This window comes from Heloderma suspectum, chromosome 1, assembly GCF_057233095.1.
Source record: "Heloderma suspectum isolate Gila_16-S chromosome 1, 16-S_ref, whole genome shotgun sequence".
Lineage (NCBI taxonomy): Eukaryota > Metazoa > Chordata > Lepidosauria > Squamata > Helodermatidae > Heloderma > Heloderma suspectum.
This window is the reverse complement of record NC_139458.1, coordinates 370,055,580-370,077,346: the sequence shown is the minus strand read 5'-3', so window position 1 is coordinate 370,077,346 and position 21,767 is coordinate 370,055,580. Positions and strand designations below refer to the sequence as shown.

At 44.6% G+C, this 21,767-nt stretch overlaps 1 protein-coding gene across 1 annotated transcript in view; it reads right to left on the bottom strand.

Annotated features, from left to right (window-relative positions):
• The window catches only part of FMN2 (formin 2), a 248,940-nt gene that overhangs the window by 21,944 nt on the left and 205,229 nt on the right, over positions 1-21,767 (bottom strand). The window contains exon 15 of the mRNA XM_084819532.1: positions 3,568-3,717. Coding sequence (XP_084675658.1) covers positions 3,568-3,717 — 150 coding nt within the window. The remainder of the gene's footprint in view (positions 1-3,567; positions 3,718-21,767) is intronic.

The window sequence follows — 21,767 nt, the reverse complement described above, 5'->3', positions numbered from 1 at the left end:
GTCTAATTATATCAATAAGAATAACAATATAAAACTAAATCACTGCATTGGATGGACTCCTTGTACTTCAGTTGCTCACACGATGTCATGGGTAGATAATTCCAAAAACTCCTTGGCTAACCACTTTTATTACCAACCAATTGTTATAATTAGGTGTGTCTTGATTTCTAATCTAAATGGGTTTAGCTCTTCTCTTTCCTTTAACAGCCTTCTAGCTGATAACAGAAAATTTCTATAAATGTGAGATGGAAGATGACTGAAATCACACATAATCAAAGCTCTCCAAAACTTTGAGAGATGAGAATTTATTCTATGAGGAGACAACATCATACTTTCCAAATTCAAAAAAGCATAATCAATAAATATGGAAACCATATTTTGCCAGAGTGCTATGAAGGAACATCTTCGAGAGTAGGAACTGTCTATGATGGTTCCCAGTAGGGCCCTTAGTGTCACAGTATCCATTCATTGGAACTCCCCCCCCCCGCCAGTACAAATTAGGCAGGCACCAAACTTTGGGGTTTTTCAGTGCCTACTGAAAACATACTTGTTTCGATAAGCTTTCCCAGAAAGGTGACTTAGTTCTTGCTCTGTGTCATGTTACTGTTACTTTTAAGTTTCTGTATTGTATTTTACGATGGTTTTATTATATATTGTTTATATATCACTAAGAAATTCTTCATTATAAGTGATTCATAAATACCACTAAATAAATAAAATAAAAAAGAGCTGTCAATCATTTATAAAATTCAGGGTTGCAGCACAAGAGCCAAGGCCTGAGAACTTATTATGCGTTAGGGATGGACGAAAGGGACTTACCTGGTCCCACAGCTTGCTTCGCGGTGGGGGGGAGGTGCTTCAGTTCTCCCCCCGAAGTTCAGGCGAGCGGGGGGAGGCGCCCCATCCCTCGCCGCTGAAATTCAGGCCGGGGAGGAGCGCCCCGTCTACCCGGCCGTGAAAAAAAAAAGTAAGTAAAACAACAACAACACACACCCGTGATAGGCTACGTAACGATTTACGTAGCCTATCACGGCTAGATTTCCAAAGTCAGCCGTGATAGGCTACGTAAATCATCACGTAGCCTATCACAGGTGACTTTGGAAAAAAAAAAGTGCGTATGCAATTGGCGGCACCCATAGGGCGCCGCCATTTGCGTTCCTTAGTTTGGCACGTCTAGTCTACGTAAAGATTTACGTAGACTACGGCGAAAATAAGGGAACGCTATTTGCATTGCCCTTATTTTCGCCGTAGTCTACGTAAATCTTTACGTAGCCTAGACGTGCCAAACTAAGGAACGCAAATGGCGGCGCCCCATGGGCACCGCCAATTGCGTACGCGCTTTTTTTTTTTTTTCATAGTCACCCATGATAGGCTACGTGACGATTTACGTAGCCTATCACGGCTGACTTTGGAAATCTAGCCGTGACAGGCTACGTAAATCATTACGTAGCCTATCACGGGTGTGTTGTTTTTTTTTTTTAACTTTCCTTTTTTATTTTGCAATGGTGGTGGCGACAGCCGGTCAGAACACCGGCCGCCGCCGCTGCTCCCGCCGAACCGCCGCTGGGACCCGCCGCCGAGAGGGACATTTGCATGAGGTAAGTCCCATCCTGGGGGAGGGGCGGGGGGCCGGCGGAGAATTTCACCACCAATTTCAGGGGACCGAATGCATTGGCATTCGGCCTCCCGGAGATTCGTGGAGAAATTCTCCGCCATCCCTATTATGCGTACACACGCACACACCTACACACCTTCAGTCATTTATTTTGCTAAGGATATGAACGGAGTTGCTTCCTGAAGGCAGCTGCTGCAAGTCACTTAGAGTGCTGTCCATGAGTGGTTGGTGCTGACACATTCAGGCAGCAAAGTTGGAACTTCGCTTACTTCCATGCTTGACCAACCCCCATGATGTCCAGAAGTAGCAACAGAAGGGCTGCAGCATTTGGTAGTAAAACAAGCAAACATAATTGAACAGTAGTAGTCACACTGGAAGACCCATTCCCTCTTTTCTTTCTACAGAAAAGAAGCTTGGCTGCAAGACCAAGGCTTGATTGGACAGGTAAGTCCAAGCATGCACGCTTAGGAGCTAGATTTCATCACCTCTTTCCTGTTCTTCTTGATTATTTAAACAGCATTTTAGATTACCTAGCACTAATTAGTTACTAGTATGGATAGACACTGACTTACTTCCTAGGCTTAACAATGAGTGCATGGACAGTGGGACAGCTGTAAGCCGTGATAGTTTAGTATTACATTGGGGTTGTGGTTTCTATTTTTACACTTGAACAATCTGTAATTACCCAGGGGTTCATAATTTCAGTCACTTCAGATAACTCTAATAAAGCAGGCAGTACTAAACAAACTGATGCAAAATGACTCAGATTCAATAAGCATTATCCAATATACAAACCTGATCTGGGCCTGGCAACAACTGAGGATTGAGGGTGAATATTGGAGTAGTGGACAGGACAGGGAAGTAGATTAGGAATCACAGTTCAATGATATCTGAGAGTGATTCAGGCCACTGCAGTTGAAAGGAACTCCCCATAGCATGTTCCAAGTATAGAGAGTGGCTTCTTGGAGTCTTAACTTCAGGGTAAACACTTTCAGAGGGAGTAGTCTGTTGCAATAAAAAAAGGATGCATCCTGTACCACTTTAAAGACTAACACATTTATTATGGCATAAGCTTTTGTGGACTAGAGACCACTTCTGGAAGTAGACTCTAGTCTGCAAAAGCTGATGCCATAATAAATAATGTCTTTAAGGTGCTACAGCACTCTTCATTGTTTTTATTTCCAGCCATTTTATTTGTTTTTATTTAAAGATTTATGTCATGCATTCTCCAATTCAGATTATAATAGTTCATGGAAGTAAAATGTAACAATATGATAAACCACATAATCATAAATAACAGTACTAAAACCTCAGCCATAACATCACTGTATTTCAGCCTAAAATTCCACAAAGCTACTGCTGAAAATGCCCTGCTGCTGGTCCACTCAACCACACCTTATTTCTGTTAAGAACAGGTGCTCAGCTAGGGCTTCTTCTACCAATCTTGGTAAGTGAGTCTGGAGAAAGACCATCATCTCATGTAGGTCTCAGGGCATTAAAAGGTGAAGCCAGCATCTTCCATAAAGCCCAGAAGCTACCTGACAGCAACTGTAACTGCTGTAGGACTGGTTTAATTCTTAGTTCCATGTCACATCAAGAAAATGGACTGTAGCATTTTGCAACAGCTCTAGTTACCCAAATGCAAGAAAAAATGACGGTGACAAAAGTGGAGCTAGAGAGCCTCAGAATGCAGGAAGTAACAGAAGATTGTCTCTATTGCATGGAAGGAAGTATTGGAGTCTTGAGTAGTAAACAGGAGAATCTGTGAAGACTTTGTAGCCAATCACTTAACTACAAGGAGTTAAGAATTTATAATCCATTGTAGTGATCATGGTGTATAAACAATTCTATACCAAGACAAATTTAGAGATAGGCTGATTTTTATATATCCTTGTGGTATTTACCATAGCATTTCTAATCATTTCAAAACCATAGAAAAGGAAGATACCCACCTTTCTTGCAAAATAAGCTTATTTTCCTTCTTCCAGAACTCTTTAAAATCAGAACTGAATTCATGCCAAATACTGAAGAAAGCATTTAGGGACACCTCCTTCTCACCCATTTTTGGTTTCATACAGAAATATGCTGCAGTCTCCAAAAAGCTGTCAAAGAAAACAAAGACAGCAACTATTTTATTAGAAACAGTAAGGAACATTCTTTCTCTATCTGTCATATAACTGATACTTTTGGTAAGTAGACTGATACCTATTACAAATATAGCCCTGATTCTTTCATTCTCATAATCTATATTAGATTTCCTTAGGAACTTAAGGTCTGGCATTTACCATACACATTCCATTGTCAGGGCAAAGGTTCCTTCATTTTTCCAGCCAAATATTAATTCTTCAAACCCAAGAAAACTAGACTAGCACAACCGTTCACATATTACTGTTTAATTACATCTCAATCTTTTTTTGAAAACATACCATACTGGCTATTGTGGTTCTTGAGCAAATTTAAATACACTATTATGTCCCTGCTATGAAATGGAGACGAACTGTCACATACTATTAAGTTCAATGATAGGCAGGAAACTGTACACTTAAAAACAACAACAGTGCAACAGTCATCGTTTTAGAAAAAATTTCTGTGAAAGAGCAATAAGTCTCTTTGCTTGCTCTTTCCTTTGTAGCTAGATGGGCATTGCATTCACACAGGGTATAGGGATGGCGGAGAATTTCTCCCCGAAACTTCAGGGGGCCGAGCGCCAACGTGTTCGGCCCCCCGAACAAGTTTCGGGGAGAAATCCTCCGCCCCCCAGCCCCCCGCCCCCCCCCGGGACGGGACTTACCTTCCCTGAATGTCCCTCCCGGCGGCGGGTCCGGCTGGCGGTTCGTCCGGTGTTCGAGCGGGGCGGGAGCGGCAGCTGGTCTTTCGACCGGCTGCCGCCCCCGCCATTGCAATGAAAGAAAAAAAAAAAAAAGTCCCCTGATAGGCTACGTGACGATTCACGTAGCCTATCACGGCAAGATTTGCAAAGTCAGCCGTGATAGGCTACGTGAATCGTCACGTAGCCTATCACGGGTGACTTAAAAAAAAAAAAAAAAGTGTGTACGGATAATGGCGGCCCCCATAGGGAGCCGCCATTCGCGTTCCTTATTTGGTCGCTGTAGTCTACGTCAATGTTTACATAGACTACGGCGAAAATAAGGGCAACGCTATTTGCGTTGCCCTTATTTTCGCCGTAGTCTACGTAAACATTGACGTAGACTACAGCAACTAAATAAGGAACGCGAATGGCGGCTCCCTATGGGGGCCGCCATTCGCGTACACGCTTTTTTTTTTTTTTAAAGTCACCCGTGATAGGCTACGTGACGATTCACGTAGCCTATCACGGCTGACTTTCCAGATCTAGCCGTGATAGGCTACGTGAATCGTCACGTAGCCTATCAGGGGACTTTTTTTTTTTTTTTACTTTCGTGTTTGCGGCCGGGTGAGGTGGGAAGCCTCCTCCCCGGCCTGAATTTCGGCCGGGCGAGGCGGGAAGCCTCCCCCCCCGGCCTGAATTTCGGCCGGGCGAGGCGGGAAGCCTCCCCCCCCAGCCTGAACTTCACGGGGGGATCAGCGAAGCGCTCCCCCCCACCGCGAAAAAGCTGCAAGAAAAGGTAAGTGACTTTCGTTCACCCCTAGAATGCAGGGCTGAATCAATCTTCAGGGGGAAGGAGAAATTCTAAGTAGTTTTGGAGGAGTGATGGTCTTACCTTAAATATGAAGGGGTTGAGGGCTTTCCCTCCTTTCCTTCCCCCTTTCTTTTTACAAAATAAAGAGCCTTGCCAGCACTTCAAGAGCAGTGTTCCTGGGGCAGAATGCCCCTGGAGATGATGCTATGTCATGATGCAGTATAGGGGCATTCAGTACCCAGGAACATGGCGGGGTGCTGTGTGGAAAAAAACAACAACCTTCAGTCACTTCATATTTCATTTAAGACCACCTCATGAAAATACACAGAATTTTGCCCGCTCCCCAAAAGTTACTGAATATCCCACTCCCCACTTTCATGGAGAATGAAGGAAATTTGGCACACCTTTACTGCAGGGATTTGTCAGCATGGAAGACAATCAAATATTGATGAATCTTTCCAGTCCCCAAAATGTGTTTATGTTCTTCAGTGTGAGAGTTTGTTTGTTTGTTTATTTATTTATTTATTGAATTTATATCCTGCCTTTTTCCCTTTTGCAAGGAACTCAAGGTGGCTTACATTATCCTCCTCCTCTCCGTTTATCCTCACAACAACAACCCTGTGAGGTAGGTTGGGCTGAGAGTCTGTGACTGGCCCAAAGTCACCCAATGAGCTTCCATGGCCAAGTGGGGACTAGAACCCAGCTCTCCCGGCTCCCAGTCCATCACTCTCACCACAGCAGTGCTGGACTGTGGGAAATCCAAAGCAATCTTCCCAACTGGGGAAAGGGGATTTTCAGTGATAGCAGGAACATAAGCCTGCTGTTGGATTATTTTATTTTAACTGGTCTGCATTTTAAATTTGTATTAATTGGATGCTGCTGTTGTGTAGCTATTTTATTGACCTGGATTTTAAAATTATACCATATATTTGTAATGTTTTATTATGTGAACTGTTTCATGAAGACTCAGTCCTAACAGGTGGCATACAAATGATTATATTTTTTAAAAGGACTATAGAACTTCACATACTTGAACAATTGTTGAGTTGAAGAAGGGAGGATTTGTAGGGGAAACCAAGCAAATATGTACCCTTGCCGAATTCATGTATATTTCTCTGTATACACTTTGAAACAAATCCAATATCAGAACAGAAATATATGTTTTCCTAACAGTAGCTACTCATATAATGATACTTCACATATAACCATGTTCATTTCAGAGGATATTTCCACCACATAAAGCACTCTGAAAATTATATATATTATTTATTATATGATGAAAATTATATTTATTAAAATATTTAAACCCTGACTTTGCATCCCTCAAGATAGCTAACTACTATCATGAAACACCCCTTCATGGATCACTGCCTTGTTGTGGCGAAGGGGCTTGCATAACTTAGTGAAGCCATAAGCTATGCCGTGCAGGGCCACCCAAGACGGACAGGTCATGGTGGAGAATTCTGACAAAATGTGGTCCACTGGAGAAGGAAATGGCAACCCACTCCAGTATTCTTGGCAAGAAAACCCCATGGAACGTATCACAAGGCTAAAAGATATGATGCTGGAAGATGAGCCCCTCAGGTCGGAAGGTGTCAATACACTACTGGGGAAGAGCAGAGGGAATTTTCAAGTAGCGCCAGAAAGAGTGAAGCGGCTGGGCCAAAGCCAAAAGGACACTCAGCTGTGGATGTGTCTGGTGGTGAAAAGAAAGTCCGATGCTGTAAAGAACAATATTGTTTAGGAACCTGGAATGTAAGATCAATGAATCAAGGTAAGCTGGAGGTGGTCAAACATGAGATGGCAAGATTGAACATCGACATCTTGGGAATCAGCAAACTAAAATGGACAGGCATGGGCGAATTTAATTCAGGTGACCATCATATCTACTACTGTGGGCAAGAATCCCTTAGAAGAAATGGAGTAGCACTCATAGTCAACAAAAGGGTGGGAAAAGCAGTACTGGGGTACAATCTCAAAAATGATAGAATGATCTCAGTACGAATCCAAGGCAAACCATTCAACATCACAGTAATTCAAGTCTATGCCCCAACCACTGAGGCCGAAGAAGCTGAGATTGATTGGTTCTATGAAGACCTACAACACCTTCTAGAACTAACACCAAAACAAGATGTCCTCTTCATCATCGGGGATTGGAATGCTAAAGTAGGAAGTCAAGAAATGACCGGGATAACAGGCAAGCATGGCCTTGGTGTACAAAATGAAGCAGGACAAAGGCTCATAGAGTTTTGCCAAGAGAACATGCTGATCATAGCAAACACTCTTTTCCAACAGCACAAGAGGTGACTCTACACATGGACATCACCAGATGGTCAATATCAAAATCAGATTGATTATGTCCTTTGCAGCCAAAGATGGAGAAGCTCTATACAGTCAGTAAAAACAAGACCTGGAGCTGACTGTGGCTCAGATCATGAGCTGCTTCTTGCAAAATTTTGTCTTAAATTGAAGAATGTAGGGGAAACCACTAAACCATTCAGGTATGACCTAAATCATATCCCTTATGAATATACAGTGGAGGTGAGGAATAGATTTCAGGGATTAGACCTGATAGACAGAGTGCCTGAGGAACTATGGACGGAGGTCCGTAACATTGTTCAGGAGGCAGCAACTCAATCCATCCCAAAGAAAAAGAAATGCAAGAAAACCAAGTGGCTGTCTGATGAGGCTTTACAAGTAGCTGAGGAAAGAAGGGAAGCGAAAAGCAAGGAGAAAGGGGAAGCTATACCCAACTGAATGCAGATTTCCAGAGAATAGCAAGGAGAGACAAGAAGGCCTTCTTAAATGAACAATGCAAAGAAATCGAGGAAAACAATAGAATGGGAAAGACTAGAGATCTCTTCAAGAAAATCGGAGATCTCAAGGGAACGTTTTGTGCAAAGACGGGCATGATAAAGGACAAAGAAGGCAGGGACCTAACAGAAGCAGATGAGATTAAGAAGAGGTGGAAAGAATACACAGAAGAACTATACAGGAAAGATCTGAATGTCCCTGATAGCCATGATAGTGCGGTCACTGAACTTGAGCTGGACATCTTAGAGAATGAAGTCAAGTGGGCCTTAGGAAGCATTACTAACAACAAAGCTAGGGGAGATGACAGTATTCCAGCTGAGCTATTTAAGATCCTAAAAGATGATGTTGTTAAAGTGCTGCACTCAAGATGCCAACAAATTTGGAACACTCAACAGTGGCCACAAGACTGGAAAAGGTCAGTTTAAATTCCAATTCCAAAGAAGGCCAATGCCAAAGAATGTTCAAACTACCGTACAATTGCGCTCGTTCCACATGCCAGCCAGGTTATGCTCAAAATCCTACAAGCTAGGCTTCAGCAGCATGTGAACCGAGAACTACTGGAAGTACAAGCTGGGTTTTGAAGAGGCAGAGGAACTAGAGATCAAATGGCCAACATTCGCTGGATCATGGAGAAAGCAAGAGCATTCCAGAAAAATGTCTATTTCTGCTTCATTGACTATGCTAAAGCCTTTGATTGTGTGGATCACAACAAACTATGGCAAATTCTGAAAGAGATGGGAGTACCAGACCACCTTACCTGTCTCCTGAGAAACCTGTACGAAGGTCAAGAAGCAACAGTAAGAACCAGACATGGAACAACCGATTGGTTCAAAATTGGGAAAGGAGTACGACAAGGCTGTATATTGTCACCCTGCTTATTTAATTTATATGCGGAGTACATCATGAGAAATGCTGGATTGGATGAATCACAGGTCAGAATTAAGATTGCCGGGAGAATTATCAACAACCTCAGATACGGAGATGATACCACCTTAATGGCAGAAAGCAAAGAGGATCTAAAGAGCCTCTTGTTGAGGGTGAAAGTGGAGAGTGCAAAAGCTGGTTTGAAACTCAACATTAAAAAAACTCAGATCATGGCATCTGGCCCCATCACTTTCTGGCATATAGTAGGGGAAGAAATGGAAGCAGTGACAGATTTTATTTTCTTGGGCTCCAAGATCACCACAGATGGTGACTGTAGCCATGAAATTAAAAGACGCTTGCTCCTTGGGAAGAAAGCTATGGCAAACCTAGACAGCATAGTAAGAAGCAGAGACAACACCTTGCTGACAAAGGTTCGTATAATCAAAGCTATGGTTTTCCCAGTAGCAATGTATGGCTGTGAGAGCTGGACTATAAGGAAGGCTGAGCGCCGAAGAACTGATGCTTTTGAACTGTGGTGCTGGAGAAGAGAAGAAGGGAAAAAGACAAGGGTCTGTAACAGTTAAAAGGCCAGAAAGATTCAGAATGAAGACCAAAATACCACCCCTCCTTCCAAGGAGATGCCCTGCACAGTCTGCTTCAGGTCTCTGCAGAATAATATTATGATTTTTTGCCATTAAATCAAAGTGAAGGGGCTGGGCATCCATTTTACTGTTGATCAATATGCTGAACTATTCATGCATTTTTGTCAACAAGAATGTCGCTGATATATCTGAGGATTATTTTGGTTCTTTTGGCCTCTACATGAGAAACAGGAAGCCTCCGTTTATGTGAGACTCTTCACTGGCCAGCTTCTCTTGGCAGGTATGTGGTATGTTTTTGAGCTACAGATAGTTCTGTGGAGCCTGACAGCCTGCACAAACTCACCGGCAGACATTCTGAGCAGACTCAACTCTGCTCAGAAACCATGCATAAGCAAAGGGGTGCCAATACTGATTCCCAGACTTGCACACCTCGCTGTTTAAAGCTGTGTCTATATCTCTCTTCAGGCATTCAAGCGCATGCAATGAGGGAGGAGAATATGGCTGTGCTCGCTAGCCCTATCCCCTCTACCATGTACCCACTGCTCGGCCCCATGACCTTCCACACACTGCGGGGTAGGGGGGGGAGAGCAAGGTCTAAAGCAGGATGCCTGCTCTATACATGAAGCCCATTGGGTAATTCAGAACACTGATCATGCAGTGTTCTAAATTGTGTGGGGAGCCCACCCATGTAGAACAGGTTTCCATCTTCAGACCTTTCTGGCTGATGTGTGGCCAATTGTGGGGGGGGGGCAGGGGCAGGGTAGGGCCAGCTAGAATGGGCCCATTCACCCCCTAAGGCAATGAGAACTGTGTGAGCTACAAATACCTAAAAAAGGCTTATGCTGTCTAGACTTCACATTTTTGTTGTGCATACAATTGTATTTGCCATATAAAGTCTGGAGGTGCCCTAGGAATGAGGCGATATATCCACAGAACAACACCGAGTTTACCCAAGGGTGCATGAGATTAAAAGCATCATGTTCAAAGCAGCCCTTCTAGGCACTATGTTTAAATGTAAGATAACAATAAACCGTAACTCTCCATCTGAAATCTTTTCAACAATTAGGAAGCCAGACTAGATTGAAATTCCCAAAAATAAATGCTTGATGAGTTTGATAAATAGTATTAACGTTTACCAGAGATGTGAAAGCTTTTATTAAGAATATTATGGGATCAAAGGGAACAAGGCAGGCTTTTGCACAGATCACTGCTAATCTTGCTGGGAACCAACAGAAAGCTGGTTCAGAGACACACACAGACATTTAACTGCTAGCAGAATTCCTTTATCTAAACAGCTCCAAGTTATAATCAAGTCCTCAGCCAGGTCGCTTCTATAGCAGTGGACTTGTTTGTAAAATGCAAAATATCAAACACGGGCACATGGTCAAAAATAATATACAAATATTACTCATATGCAAATATGGAGAATATGGTTTGCAATACAAGTAGGCTTAAAAGCAGGGTTCCTGAACAATTAAGTTGTTTATCAAGTAAACACAGGCAAGCTGCATTTAAAGTAATCACCTCCATTTGTTCTGAGAAAGTTTCCCATATATGGTAGTTAAACCGTCCCTACAGCATTCATTTATTTTTTTAAAAAAGAAAATAGATGCGTCAAAGCAAGGTCTGGCATGTTGTCTCCCACGCCTTTATAGTAACGAGATGATTCAGATATATATGGAGGGCAAAGACCAGAACCTTGTATTTGGAGAGGGGAATGATGTACTATTTTATTTCTATAAAATTTTGAAATTAGCAGCATGTTAAATTACGAGTTTTATAGCTGAAGTATTCTACATAATTACAAACAACATTGCAACTCATGATCTGCATATTATTAGCATGAGCTAGAATCAGTAGTGTCATTTCAAATAACTGAGGAATATTTTTAGATGGAAGAGTCACTGTAGGTGTCTATTACTAAGCTGAAGTTTTGAGAGTTTTGATTTTCATCTGGAAATTTCCATGTTCAATGTTGACCTTTTTGTCTACCAGCTAAGCTTGTGGCTTTGGAAGGAGCTGAGTTGGGCTAGAGTGGGCTGCTACCAGTCACAAGGGCTGGCAATAGGGCTTATTTGCGGCCTGAGGGGCAGGGAGAAGTGGCCAGATGTTGGAGGACAGAGTTGTGTATGAATGGGGGTGGGAGGGGGATATCCTGTTGCCATTTGCCTCAGACAGCAAAATGTTTTGAGCCAGCTCTGACAGAGAGTATATAAAAGGGATTCTTCCTAAGCTTTAGCTCAGTCAGACTGGGGACCGTCACCAAATTTGGTCAGAGAAGCCCAGGGACTGCAAGGTTCCTTTGCTCCACATGTTCAGGTGCTTCCCTGACCTGTAACCTGTGGGCGAGATCAAGGACTGTAGTGCCATTCAGGGGCAGCCCTCCCATGAGGTGGAGTGAATCTCACATCATGTGTGTTCCCCCCATCACTCGCCAAGAGCACCCGCCACTGCAGGGTGCTCTGGAGATAGGGATGGCGGAGAATTTCTCCCCGAAACTTCGGGGGGCCGAGCGCCAACGTGTTTGGCCCCCCGAACAAGTTTCGGGGAGAAATCCTCCGCACCCCCCCCCGGGACGGGACTTACCTTCGCCGAATGTCCCTCCCGGCGGCGGGTCCGGCCGGCGGTTCGTCGGGTGCTCATGCGGGGCGGGAGCAGCAGCTGGTCTTTCGATCGGCTGCCGCCGCCGCCATTCCAATAAAAGAAAAAAACAAACAAACGCCCCCTGATAGGCTACGTGACGATTAACGTAGCCTATCACGGCTAGATTTGCAAAGTCAGCCGTGATAGGCTACGTCAATCGTCACGTAGCCTATCATGGATGACTTAAAAAAAAAAAAAGCACGTACGGATAATGGCGGCCCCCATAGGGAGCCGCCATTCCCGTTCCTTATTTGGTCGCCGTAGTCTACGTAAATCTTTACGTAGACTACAGCGACCAAATAAGGAACGCGAATGGCGGCTCCCTATGGGGGCCGCCATTCGCGTACGCGCTTTTTTTTTTAAAGTCACCCGTGATAGGCTACGTGATGATTGACATAGCCTATCACGGCTGACTTTGCAGATCTAGCCGTGATAGGCTACGTTAATCGTCACGTAGCCTATAAGGGGGCGGTTTTGTTTTTTTTTTAAACTTTTGAGTTCGCGGCCGGGCGAGGCGGGAAGCCTCCCCCCCGGCCTGAATTTCGGCCAGGGCGAGGCGGGAAGCCTCCCCCCCCGGCCTGAACTTCGCGGGGGGAGCAGCGAAGCGCCTCCCCCCCACCGCGAACAACCTTCGAGGACAGGTAAGGGACTTTCGTCCACCCCTATCTGGAGAGGTCTGCCAGCCACTCTTCCACTGTAACATTTGCCAGAGTGGAGCTGGTGGGGCTCTCTGGTGCAGCCACCCACCCTCTGAGAATCTCAGAGTGTGCCAGAGGGCGGCCAGGCTCTCTGCAGTACCATGTTAGCCAGCAAAAGTGGCCAGCATGGCTCTTCAGAGAGCCAGACATGCCCAAATGTCTAGCTCTGAGGGGGTCATTCCTCAGAGCCAGGCATCTGTGGGAGGAGTTTGTCTGTACCACACCCCTCCCAGAATGCCTGGCTTTGGGGAAGGACCCCCTCAGAGCCAGACATTTAGGCCTGGCCATGGCTGGCTGTCTGAGAAGTTGTGCCAACCAGAGCAGCCAACATGGCTCTTCAGGGAGCCCATGTGATGACAATGGGATGAGGGATGGGATGCGGTGATGGGGGGATGTGTGGCAATGAGGGCAGCAATGGGGAGGTGGCAAGGGGGGGTGGCATGCACCATGGGAGAGCTGGGGCCATTACTGCAATGTGCTCTATGCGGGGATGCCTTTGAAAAGCATTTGGAACCTTCAGATGGTGCGAAATACAAAGACCAGGATGATTGCTGGAATTTGCTTTTTCAGAATACAACTACAGACGGTGCAATTCAAAGTGCTAGCTATGACCTTTAAAAAATCCTAAATGGTTTAGGGCCAGGATATTTGAAGGACTTGCTCCCCCCCGCCCCCGAACCTGCCTGCCTGCCCAGGAGTTTTGCTTCACACTGACTCCGTTGCTTTCCAGGGTGCAGTTGGCTGGCACTTCTCAGCTGAAATGCCCAGCTGGTGAAACTCCCACACTAGGGAGGTTTGGCTGGCTTCCCCTCTTTTGAGCATCAGGTGAGTTGCAAAGACTTCCTTTTTTATTTTATCTGGCTTTTGCTTTGGACTAAGATTTTTTTTTCTCCTCCTGTTTAGGTGATTGCATCTCTTGCTCTTGGTTTTAATTTTATTTTTTATTTGGACTTTGGATTCTAATGGTAAAATTGTTTATTGTATTTTTTGTAAGTAGTTTTGGGTGCTTCTTTATGTCCTGAAAGCAGGATATAAATAACCCTTAATAGGTACAGGACTCCCCCCGCCCCTAAACACACACGCACACACACACACACACACACATGCACGTGTGCTTTTAAGGGGCTTTTGCACACTTCTAATATTATACAAACAGACTTCAGCTCATGCAAGTTGAAGTCTGTTTGCATACTTCAAACAGAAAGTCCTATTGGACTTTCCTTTTCCCTCCTCCTCCCTAAAGCCTCGAGCACTCAAAATCTGTTTCTGAGGATCCCTCAATTCTCTGGAGCAGATGTTGGGGTTCAGGACTCTACAGGGTGTGAGGGAATCCATTCACAGGCAGATGGACACTATTGGATGCAATCCAATAAATGGAAAATAGACAAAATTGAAAGTGCATTAAAACAACAACAGAGGGCCCCCTTTCCTCCCCCAATAATTGAACTGTAATTTTTCCCAATAATTGAACTGTAATTGAAACAAAAAAGACTGCTTTGGTAATCTTTCATTAATCCCACATTTCTTGTGAGAAAATGATATCATGGTAGTTGTAATGGAAAAACCTGTGATGAAAAATTATGGAGTATGAGCCATTATATCAAAATTTAAGCTAAAAATCTTCAAAAGGCAAAATGAGGGAGAAGGTACTGTCAATGATTTACGGAGTACCAGATTTACCAGATAATGGGAACTGCTGGAGTGTATGTTGTGACTTGGTGCTCAGTGGAAGTGCTGTAATTAGAGGACAAAACTATCAACCCTAAATCCACAGTTGTAGTCATGTGTTTGTTAATTACAATGTCACTTTGATGAGGTCACAATGCTTTTGCACTTCAACTTCCTTATCAGTAAATTGGGAACACTTTCTAATGAAGAGCGATTTTTGTGAGGTTAGTATATTGTTTGTAAAGCTCTTAGAGATGCTTATCTCAAGGGTGCCTGAGGAAAGAGTACTGTTGTACCTATACTTCCATCACCAGTGCAGAAGGTGGGGGAGGCAGCGCTGACGGGGATTAACAGAGGCAGCAAAGGTCAGCAGTTTTGCTCCAGCTAGCACGACTTTTCAATCCTGCTTAAAAAACAACTCATTGGCTGTTCACACTGCTGTTTTGTTTATGGAGGGCAGAGGCTAAATATTTGCTACGAGGATTTCCAAGCAGTTCAGATCCCCCACATTAAGGTTTTAAATATTGTAAAATAAATACATGCATGAAGATGTATTTGCAATAAATATGACTAAAAATGCCTTTGCATAAAAACAAATACTTCCACGTATAAAACTAGTATGAAAATGAGGAAGTTTCTGAGGATGTATGGCCTACATCATGTCAGTTTTCTTTGTGCAGAGAGATATCCCCACAAAGAGGAGCTTTCAAGTATGCCATTTCCCCTAAAGTGGAAGAGTCCAGCAAGAGCAGCAGGTGTACACTGGCTACATCGTAAAACTACATAACAAACTTATGTTAAAACAAAAAGATTTGAAGACATGACTTTCAATGTCACTATTTGATTTCATGATCAAAAGTTTTATAACATAACCATTCAACTCTGGACTGAGAACTATAATTTCCATAGACAATTTTCAGAACCTCCAAAAGTCTGGGATTTCAAACATTACTTTTCACATTATATTATACATCTGGACACAACATTTCCAATATGCAGATATATTTTTTGCCGTCCCTGGAAGCAGAGATTATTATTTTTTGGTTTTTATATTATATCTTATGTAATTTTAATGTAAACTGCCTAAGGGAGTTTAGGATATTAAGCAGTATAGAAATGATATGCATAAACAAACAAACAAAATTTCTTACGGAATCGAGGGCGACAGTGTTGTAAGAGGCCTCTGTAGGTCCTAAACTGAGGCTAGATCTACACTAGTGTTTTTTATCGGTACTGAAGTGCACTGATAACTGTTGGGGCACATTACACATTCCGTATTCTGCTTTTCTAGCATTATTTCTAGGGATGCTGGAGAAATTCGAGACGGATTAAAATTAGCTTGGATTTCTAAGAATCCGACCTGCGGAATCCGCTGCAGAGCAACCCCCTCAGGCTGTGCAGAGTCCATGGACTTTTGGATTATTTTTTTACTTTCCCGAAATTTATGCATATAAATCCATAGAAAAATACGTAAGTTTCTGCTGAGGAAATGTAGAATGGAATAGGGGAAAATACACTAAATGTTACATACTGAGGTAAATTATGTAAATACTTACGTAAATATTTATGTAATTATTTCCATATTTTTCCGCATGACGGAAAAAAAAATTGCATCTGTCTGTGCGCGGATGACGGAACAAAAGGCACCTGACAATCCGCGAAATACAGACGGAGTGGATTTTACACAGTCCATACATCCCTAGTTATTTCCCACTTTTTGTTCTCTATTATCCAAAATACTACAACAGATGTCATTATGTGTGCCATGAGGCATAAGTGCACAAGAGGGATATAGCATCACCATGATGGGATTGTATCGAAATGACACTAGGTGTAGATTTGGCCTAGGTTAGTGTTGTTTAAGAATGCTATATTAACATTAGCAAAACATGTTATTTATTTATAGAAATTATGCTGCCTTTAACCTTGAAGGGTCTCAAGGTGGCTTACAATGAAACAACCACAATAAAATACAATACTTAAAGGAGAAAACCACAAAAAATGAAATAGTAGAACGTTAGCAGACCACTTGGCTGATACTGGCAGCCACACGCATGATGTCAGGGTGGAAACTGAGCCCAGAGAGCCTCAGAGCAGTTTGGATTCTGAGGAGGAACAGCTATCTGTGGGAGAGGGACCAGCTCATCCCTCACAGGCTCAGCACCTGGCAGAGATTCCTCCTGCCAGCATTCCTAAGATAGGTAGCGACCCTGGCAGTGAGGGAGTGTGGGAGGGGGGCTTCTTAGATGCTCGACGCAGATGCAAAGAGTGACGAGCAATGGAGGGCATGGAAAGGAGGCGTAGCGCCAGTTTGGCACGCAAGCAACAGCCGCCTCCCATGGACCCAAGGGAAAGAGGGAGGATCTCTCCCCAGCCCATAAGTTCTGTGTCTTCAAGTGAATGTCTTTCAAACGGGGATCAACTGACCACTTGAAGCTTAGGCCACCCTGCTGTTCCTTGCTTTAGTTGCTGGTGATCAGCATCTGAATCATAGAATCATAGAATAGTAGGGTTGGAAGGGGCCTACAAGGCCATCGAGTCCAACCCCCTGCTCAATGCAGGAATCCAAGTCAGAGCATCCCTGACAAATGGCTGTCCAGCCTTGTCTTGAAGGCCTCCAGTGTGGGAGAGCCCACCACCTCCCCAGGTAATTGGTTCCATTGTCGTATTGCTCTTACAGTCAGGACGTTTTTCCTGATGTTCAGCCGGAATCTGGCTTCCTGTAACTTGAGCCCATTATTCCGTGGCCTGCACTCTGGGATGATCAAGAAGAGATCCTGGCTTTCTTCTCTGTGACAACCTTTCAAGTACTTGAAGAGTGCTATCATATCTCCCCTCAGTCTTCTCTTCTCAAGGCTAAACATGCCCAGTTCTTTCAGTCTCTCTTCATAGGGCTTTGTTTCCAGTCCCCTGATCATCTTTGTTGCCCTCCTCTGAACCCTCTCCAGTTTGTCTGCATCCTTCTTAAAGTGTGGTGCCCAGAATTGGACACAGTACTCCAGATGAGGCCTAACCAGTGCTGAGTAGAGGGGAACTAGTACTTCCCAGGATTTGGAAGCTATGCTTCTATGAATGCAGGCCAAAATAGCATTGGCCTTTTTTGCAGCCACATCACATTGTTGGCTCATATTCAGCTTGTGATCGACAACAATTCCAAGATCCTTCTCGCTTGTAGTGTGGTTGAGCCACGTATCCCCCATCTTGTAACTGTGCATTTGGTTTCTTTTTCCTAGGTGCAGAACTTGGCATTTATCCCTATTAAATGTCATTCTGTTGTTTTCTGCCCAGCACTCCAGTCTATCCAGATCACTCTGAATTTTGTTTCTGTCTTCCGAAGTATTAGCTATCTCTCCCAATTTTGTGTCATCTGCAAATTTGATCAGCATTCCCTGCACCTCCTCCTCCAAGTCATTAATAAAAATGTTGAAGAGCACCGGGCCCAGGACTCAGCCCTGCGGTACCCCACTCGTTACCTCTCCCCAGTTTGAGAAGTTCCCATTGATAAGCACTCTTTGAGTCCGATTCTGGAGCCAACTGTGGATCCACCGGATCGTTGTTTCATCTAGCCCACTTTGAGCTAGTTTGCTCATCAGGATATCATGGGGCACTTTGTCGAAAGCTTTGCTGAAGTCGAGGTATATGATGTCTACAGCATTCCCACGGTCTACAAGGGAGGTTACTTGATCAAAAAATGAGATCAGATTTGTCTGGCAGGACTTGTTTTTGACAAATCCATGTTGGCTTCGAGTAATCATGGCATTGTTGTCAAGGTGCTTCCAGATGGATTGCTTTATGATCTGCTCCAGAATTTTCCCAGGGATTGATGTCAGACTGACTGGTCTGTAGTTCCCAGGTTCCTCCTTTTTACCCTTTTTGACGATAGGGACAACGTTAGCCCTCCTCCAGTCATCTGGCACTTCCCCCGTCCTCCATGATTTCTCAAAGAGAATAGACAGCGGTTCTGAGAGTTCTTCTGCCAGTTCCTTTATGACTCTAGGATGCAGTTCATCTGGCCCCGGAGATTTGAACTCATTCAAAGTAATGAGGTGTTCCTTGACCATATGCCTGTCGATCTCAAGCTGCAATCCTGCCCCTTCAGCCTGTACTTCGCCTTTGCCATGGGGGTCATAGACCCTCTTTTGGGAGAAGACTGAGCCAAAGTAGGAATTGAGCACCTCTGCCTTTTCTTTGTCATCTATTATCGTTTTGCCATCCTTATTTAATAGCTGAACCACCATTTCTTTCCTCTGCCTTTTACTATGCACGTAGCTGAAGAAAGCCTTTTTGTTGTTTTTAACATCCCTTGCTAACCTCAGCTCATTCTCAGCTTTAGCCTTCCTGATGCCATCCCTGCAATTCTGTGCTATCTGCCTGTACTTTTCCTTTGTTACTTGGCCTTCTTTCCACTTCCTATATGTGTCCTTTTTGTCTTCAGGTCATCCCTAAGCTTTTTGTGAAGCCACATTGACTTCTTCTGTTGTCTTCCACCTTTTCTTCTTGTTGGAATTGCTTGTGATTGTGCCTTGAGAATTTCCTTTTTTAAAAGCTCCCACCCATCTTGGACTCCTTTTCTCGCTAGCATCGCTTGCCATGGGACCTTACTGATCATTGTTCTGAGTTTATGAAAATCAGCTTTCCTAAAATCCAGGTGACGCGTTTGACTACACTCGGCTTTTGCTTCCCTTAGAACCAAGAACTCAAGTACAACATGGTCGCTTTCCCCCAGAGTTCCTGTAACTGCTACTTTATCCACTAAGTCATCTCTGTTGGTTAGGATCAAGTCAAGGATAGCCGATCCTCTAGTTCCTTCCTCTACTTTCTGTAGGAGGAAGTTATCCGCCACACAAGTCAGGAATTTCCTGGAGGGGCCATGTTTTTCAGAATTTGTCTCCCAACAAATATCAGGGAAATTGAAGTCCCCCATTACTACTACATCATGCTTCCTTAAAACATTGACTATTTGCTTTTCAAAAGTTTCATCCTTGTCTTCTCCTTGATTGGGTGGCCGGTAGTAGACTCCGACCACCAGGTTCCTTTTATTCTTTGCTCCATTTATTTCAACCCAGATGCTCTCGATGGGGCTACCAAGCTCCTCCTCCTGTATTTCTGTGCAGAGATATGTATTTTTCACATACAGTGCAACCCCACCTCCCTTTCTGTTCCTCCTGTTCTTTTTGAACAAGTTATATCCTTCAATTGCTGTATTCCAGTCATGAGAGTCATCCCACCAAGTCTCAGTTATACCTATCAGGTCATAATTTCCCTCTTGTATTAAGAGTTCAAGTTCGTTCTGTTTGTTTCCCATACTCTGGGCATTAGTATATAGACATCGAAGACCATGTGCTTCATAGTCTGGCTTTCTTCCTACATGTGTCTGAAGACTATTATTGGGCGTTATCAGAGCTGTTCTCTCCATTGCAGTGCATGTGCCTATGTCCATTGTTACCCCCAACATTACATCTCCCTTCCCTGTAGGATTCAGTTTAAAGCCCTGCTGATGAAGTTCTTCATGCTGTGGCCAAACACATTCTTCCCAGCCTTTGTGAGGTGCAACCCATCCCTAGCCAACAGCCCATCTTCCAGGAAGTATAGCCCGTGGTCACAGAATCCAAATCTCTCTCGTCGGCACCACCTTCGTAGCCAGTCATTCACCCGGAGTATTTTTTGTTCCCTTTCTGTCCCTCTTCTAACTACTGGAAGGATGGATGAGAAAACTATCTGGGCCCCAAAGTTCTTGAGTTTCCTTCCCAAAGCTTCAAAGTCTGACGTGATCTCTTTGTAGCTCCGCTTGGCGGTATCATTTGTTCCCACATGGATGAGAAGAAAGGGATACCTGTCAGTGGGCTTTATGAGTGCAGGCAACCTTTCAGTCACGTCTCTAATCTGTCCTCCCGGGAGACAACATACCTGGCGAGTCCATGGGTCTTCGCGACATACTTGGGTCTCGATCCCACGCAGCAAGGAGTCTCCCACTACTACCATTCTTCTCTTCTTCTTCTTGTAGGCCTGGGTTTCATCGCCTCTGTTTGACTGACCTTTAGCCTCTTGCTCACTCTCATGCAGATTCCCCTGTGATTCTTCCTCTGCAGGCTGTCCTCCAGTCTCATCCGCAAGCACCTGGAATCGGTTCCACAACTCCACTGCTTCCACTGGTGCAGAGTGGCATCTAGTTCTTCTTCTCCTAACTGTCACCCTTTTCCAAGGAGTATCCTCTATTCCATTTTTCTTCACCTCAGCATTTCCCACTGCCTCATCTTTAGGGATGGCGGAGAATTTCTCCCCGAAACTTCGGGGGGCCGAGCGCCAACGTGTTCGGCCCCCCGAACAAGTTTCGGGGAGAAATCCTCCACACACACCCCCGCCCCCCCCCGGGACGGGACTTACCTTCCCTGAATGTCCCTCCCGGCGGCGGGTCCGGCTGGCGGTTCGTCCGGTGTTCGAGCGGGGCGGGAGCCGGTCTTTCGACCGGCTGCCGCCGCCGCCATTGCAATAAAAGAAAAAAAAACAAACCGTCCCCTGATAGGCTATGTGACGATTCACGTAGCCTATCATGGCTAGATTTGCAAAGTCAGCCGTGATAGGCTACGTGAATCGTCACGTAGCCTATCACGGGTGACTTAAAAAAAAAAAAGTGTGTACGGATAATGGCAGCCCCCATAGGGAGCTGCCATTCCCGTTCCTTATTTGGTCGCTGTAGTCTACGTAAATGTTTACGTAGACTACAGCAACTAAATAAGGAACGTGAATGGCGGCTCCCTATGGGGGCCGCCATTCGCGTACGCTTTTTTATTATTTTTTTAAGTCACCCGTGATAGGCTACGTGACGATTGATGTAGCCTATCACGGCTGACTTTGCAGATCTAGCCGTGATAGGCTACGTGAATCGTCACGTAGCCTATCAGGGGGCTTTTTTTTTTTTTTTTTACCTTCGCGTTCGCGACCGGGCGAGGCGGCAAGCCTCCTTCCCGGCCTGAATTTCGGCCGGGCGAGGCGGGAAGCCTCCTCCCCGGCCTGAATTTCGGCCGGGCGAGGCGGGAAGCCTCCCCCCCCGGCCTGAACTTCGCGGGGGGAGCAGCGAAGCGCTCCCCCCCACCACGAACAAGCTGCGAGAAAAGGTAAGTGACTTTCGTCCACCCCTACTCATCTTGCTGTTGCTCTTCAAGCTTCTGGACTGCCCTTTGCTGCTGTAGTTCCCCCATTCTGTCCAAGAACTCTTCGTGTTCTCTTATTCCCCGGAGGGTCG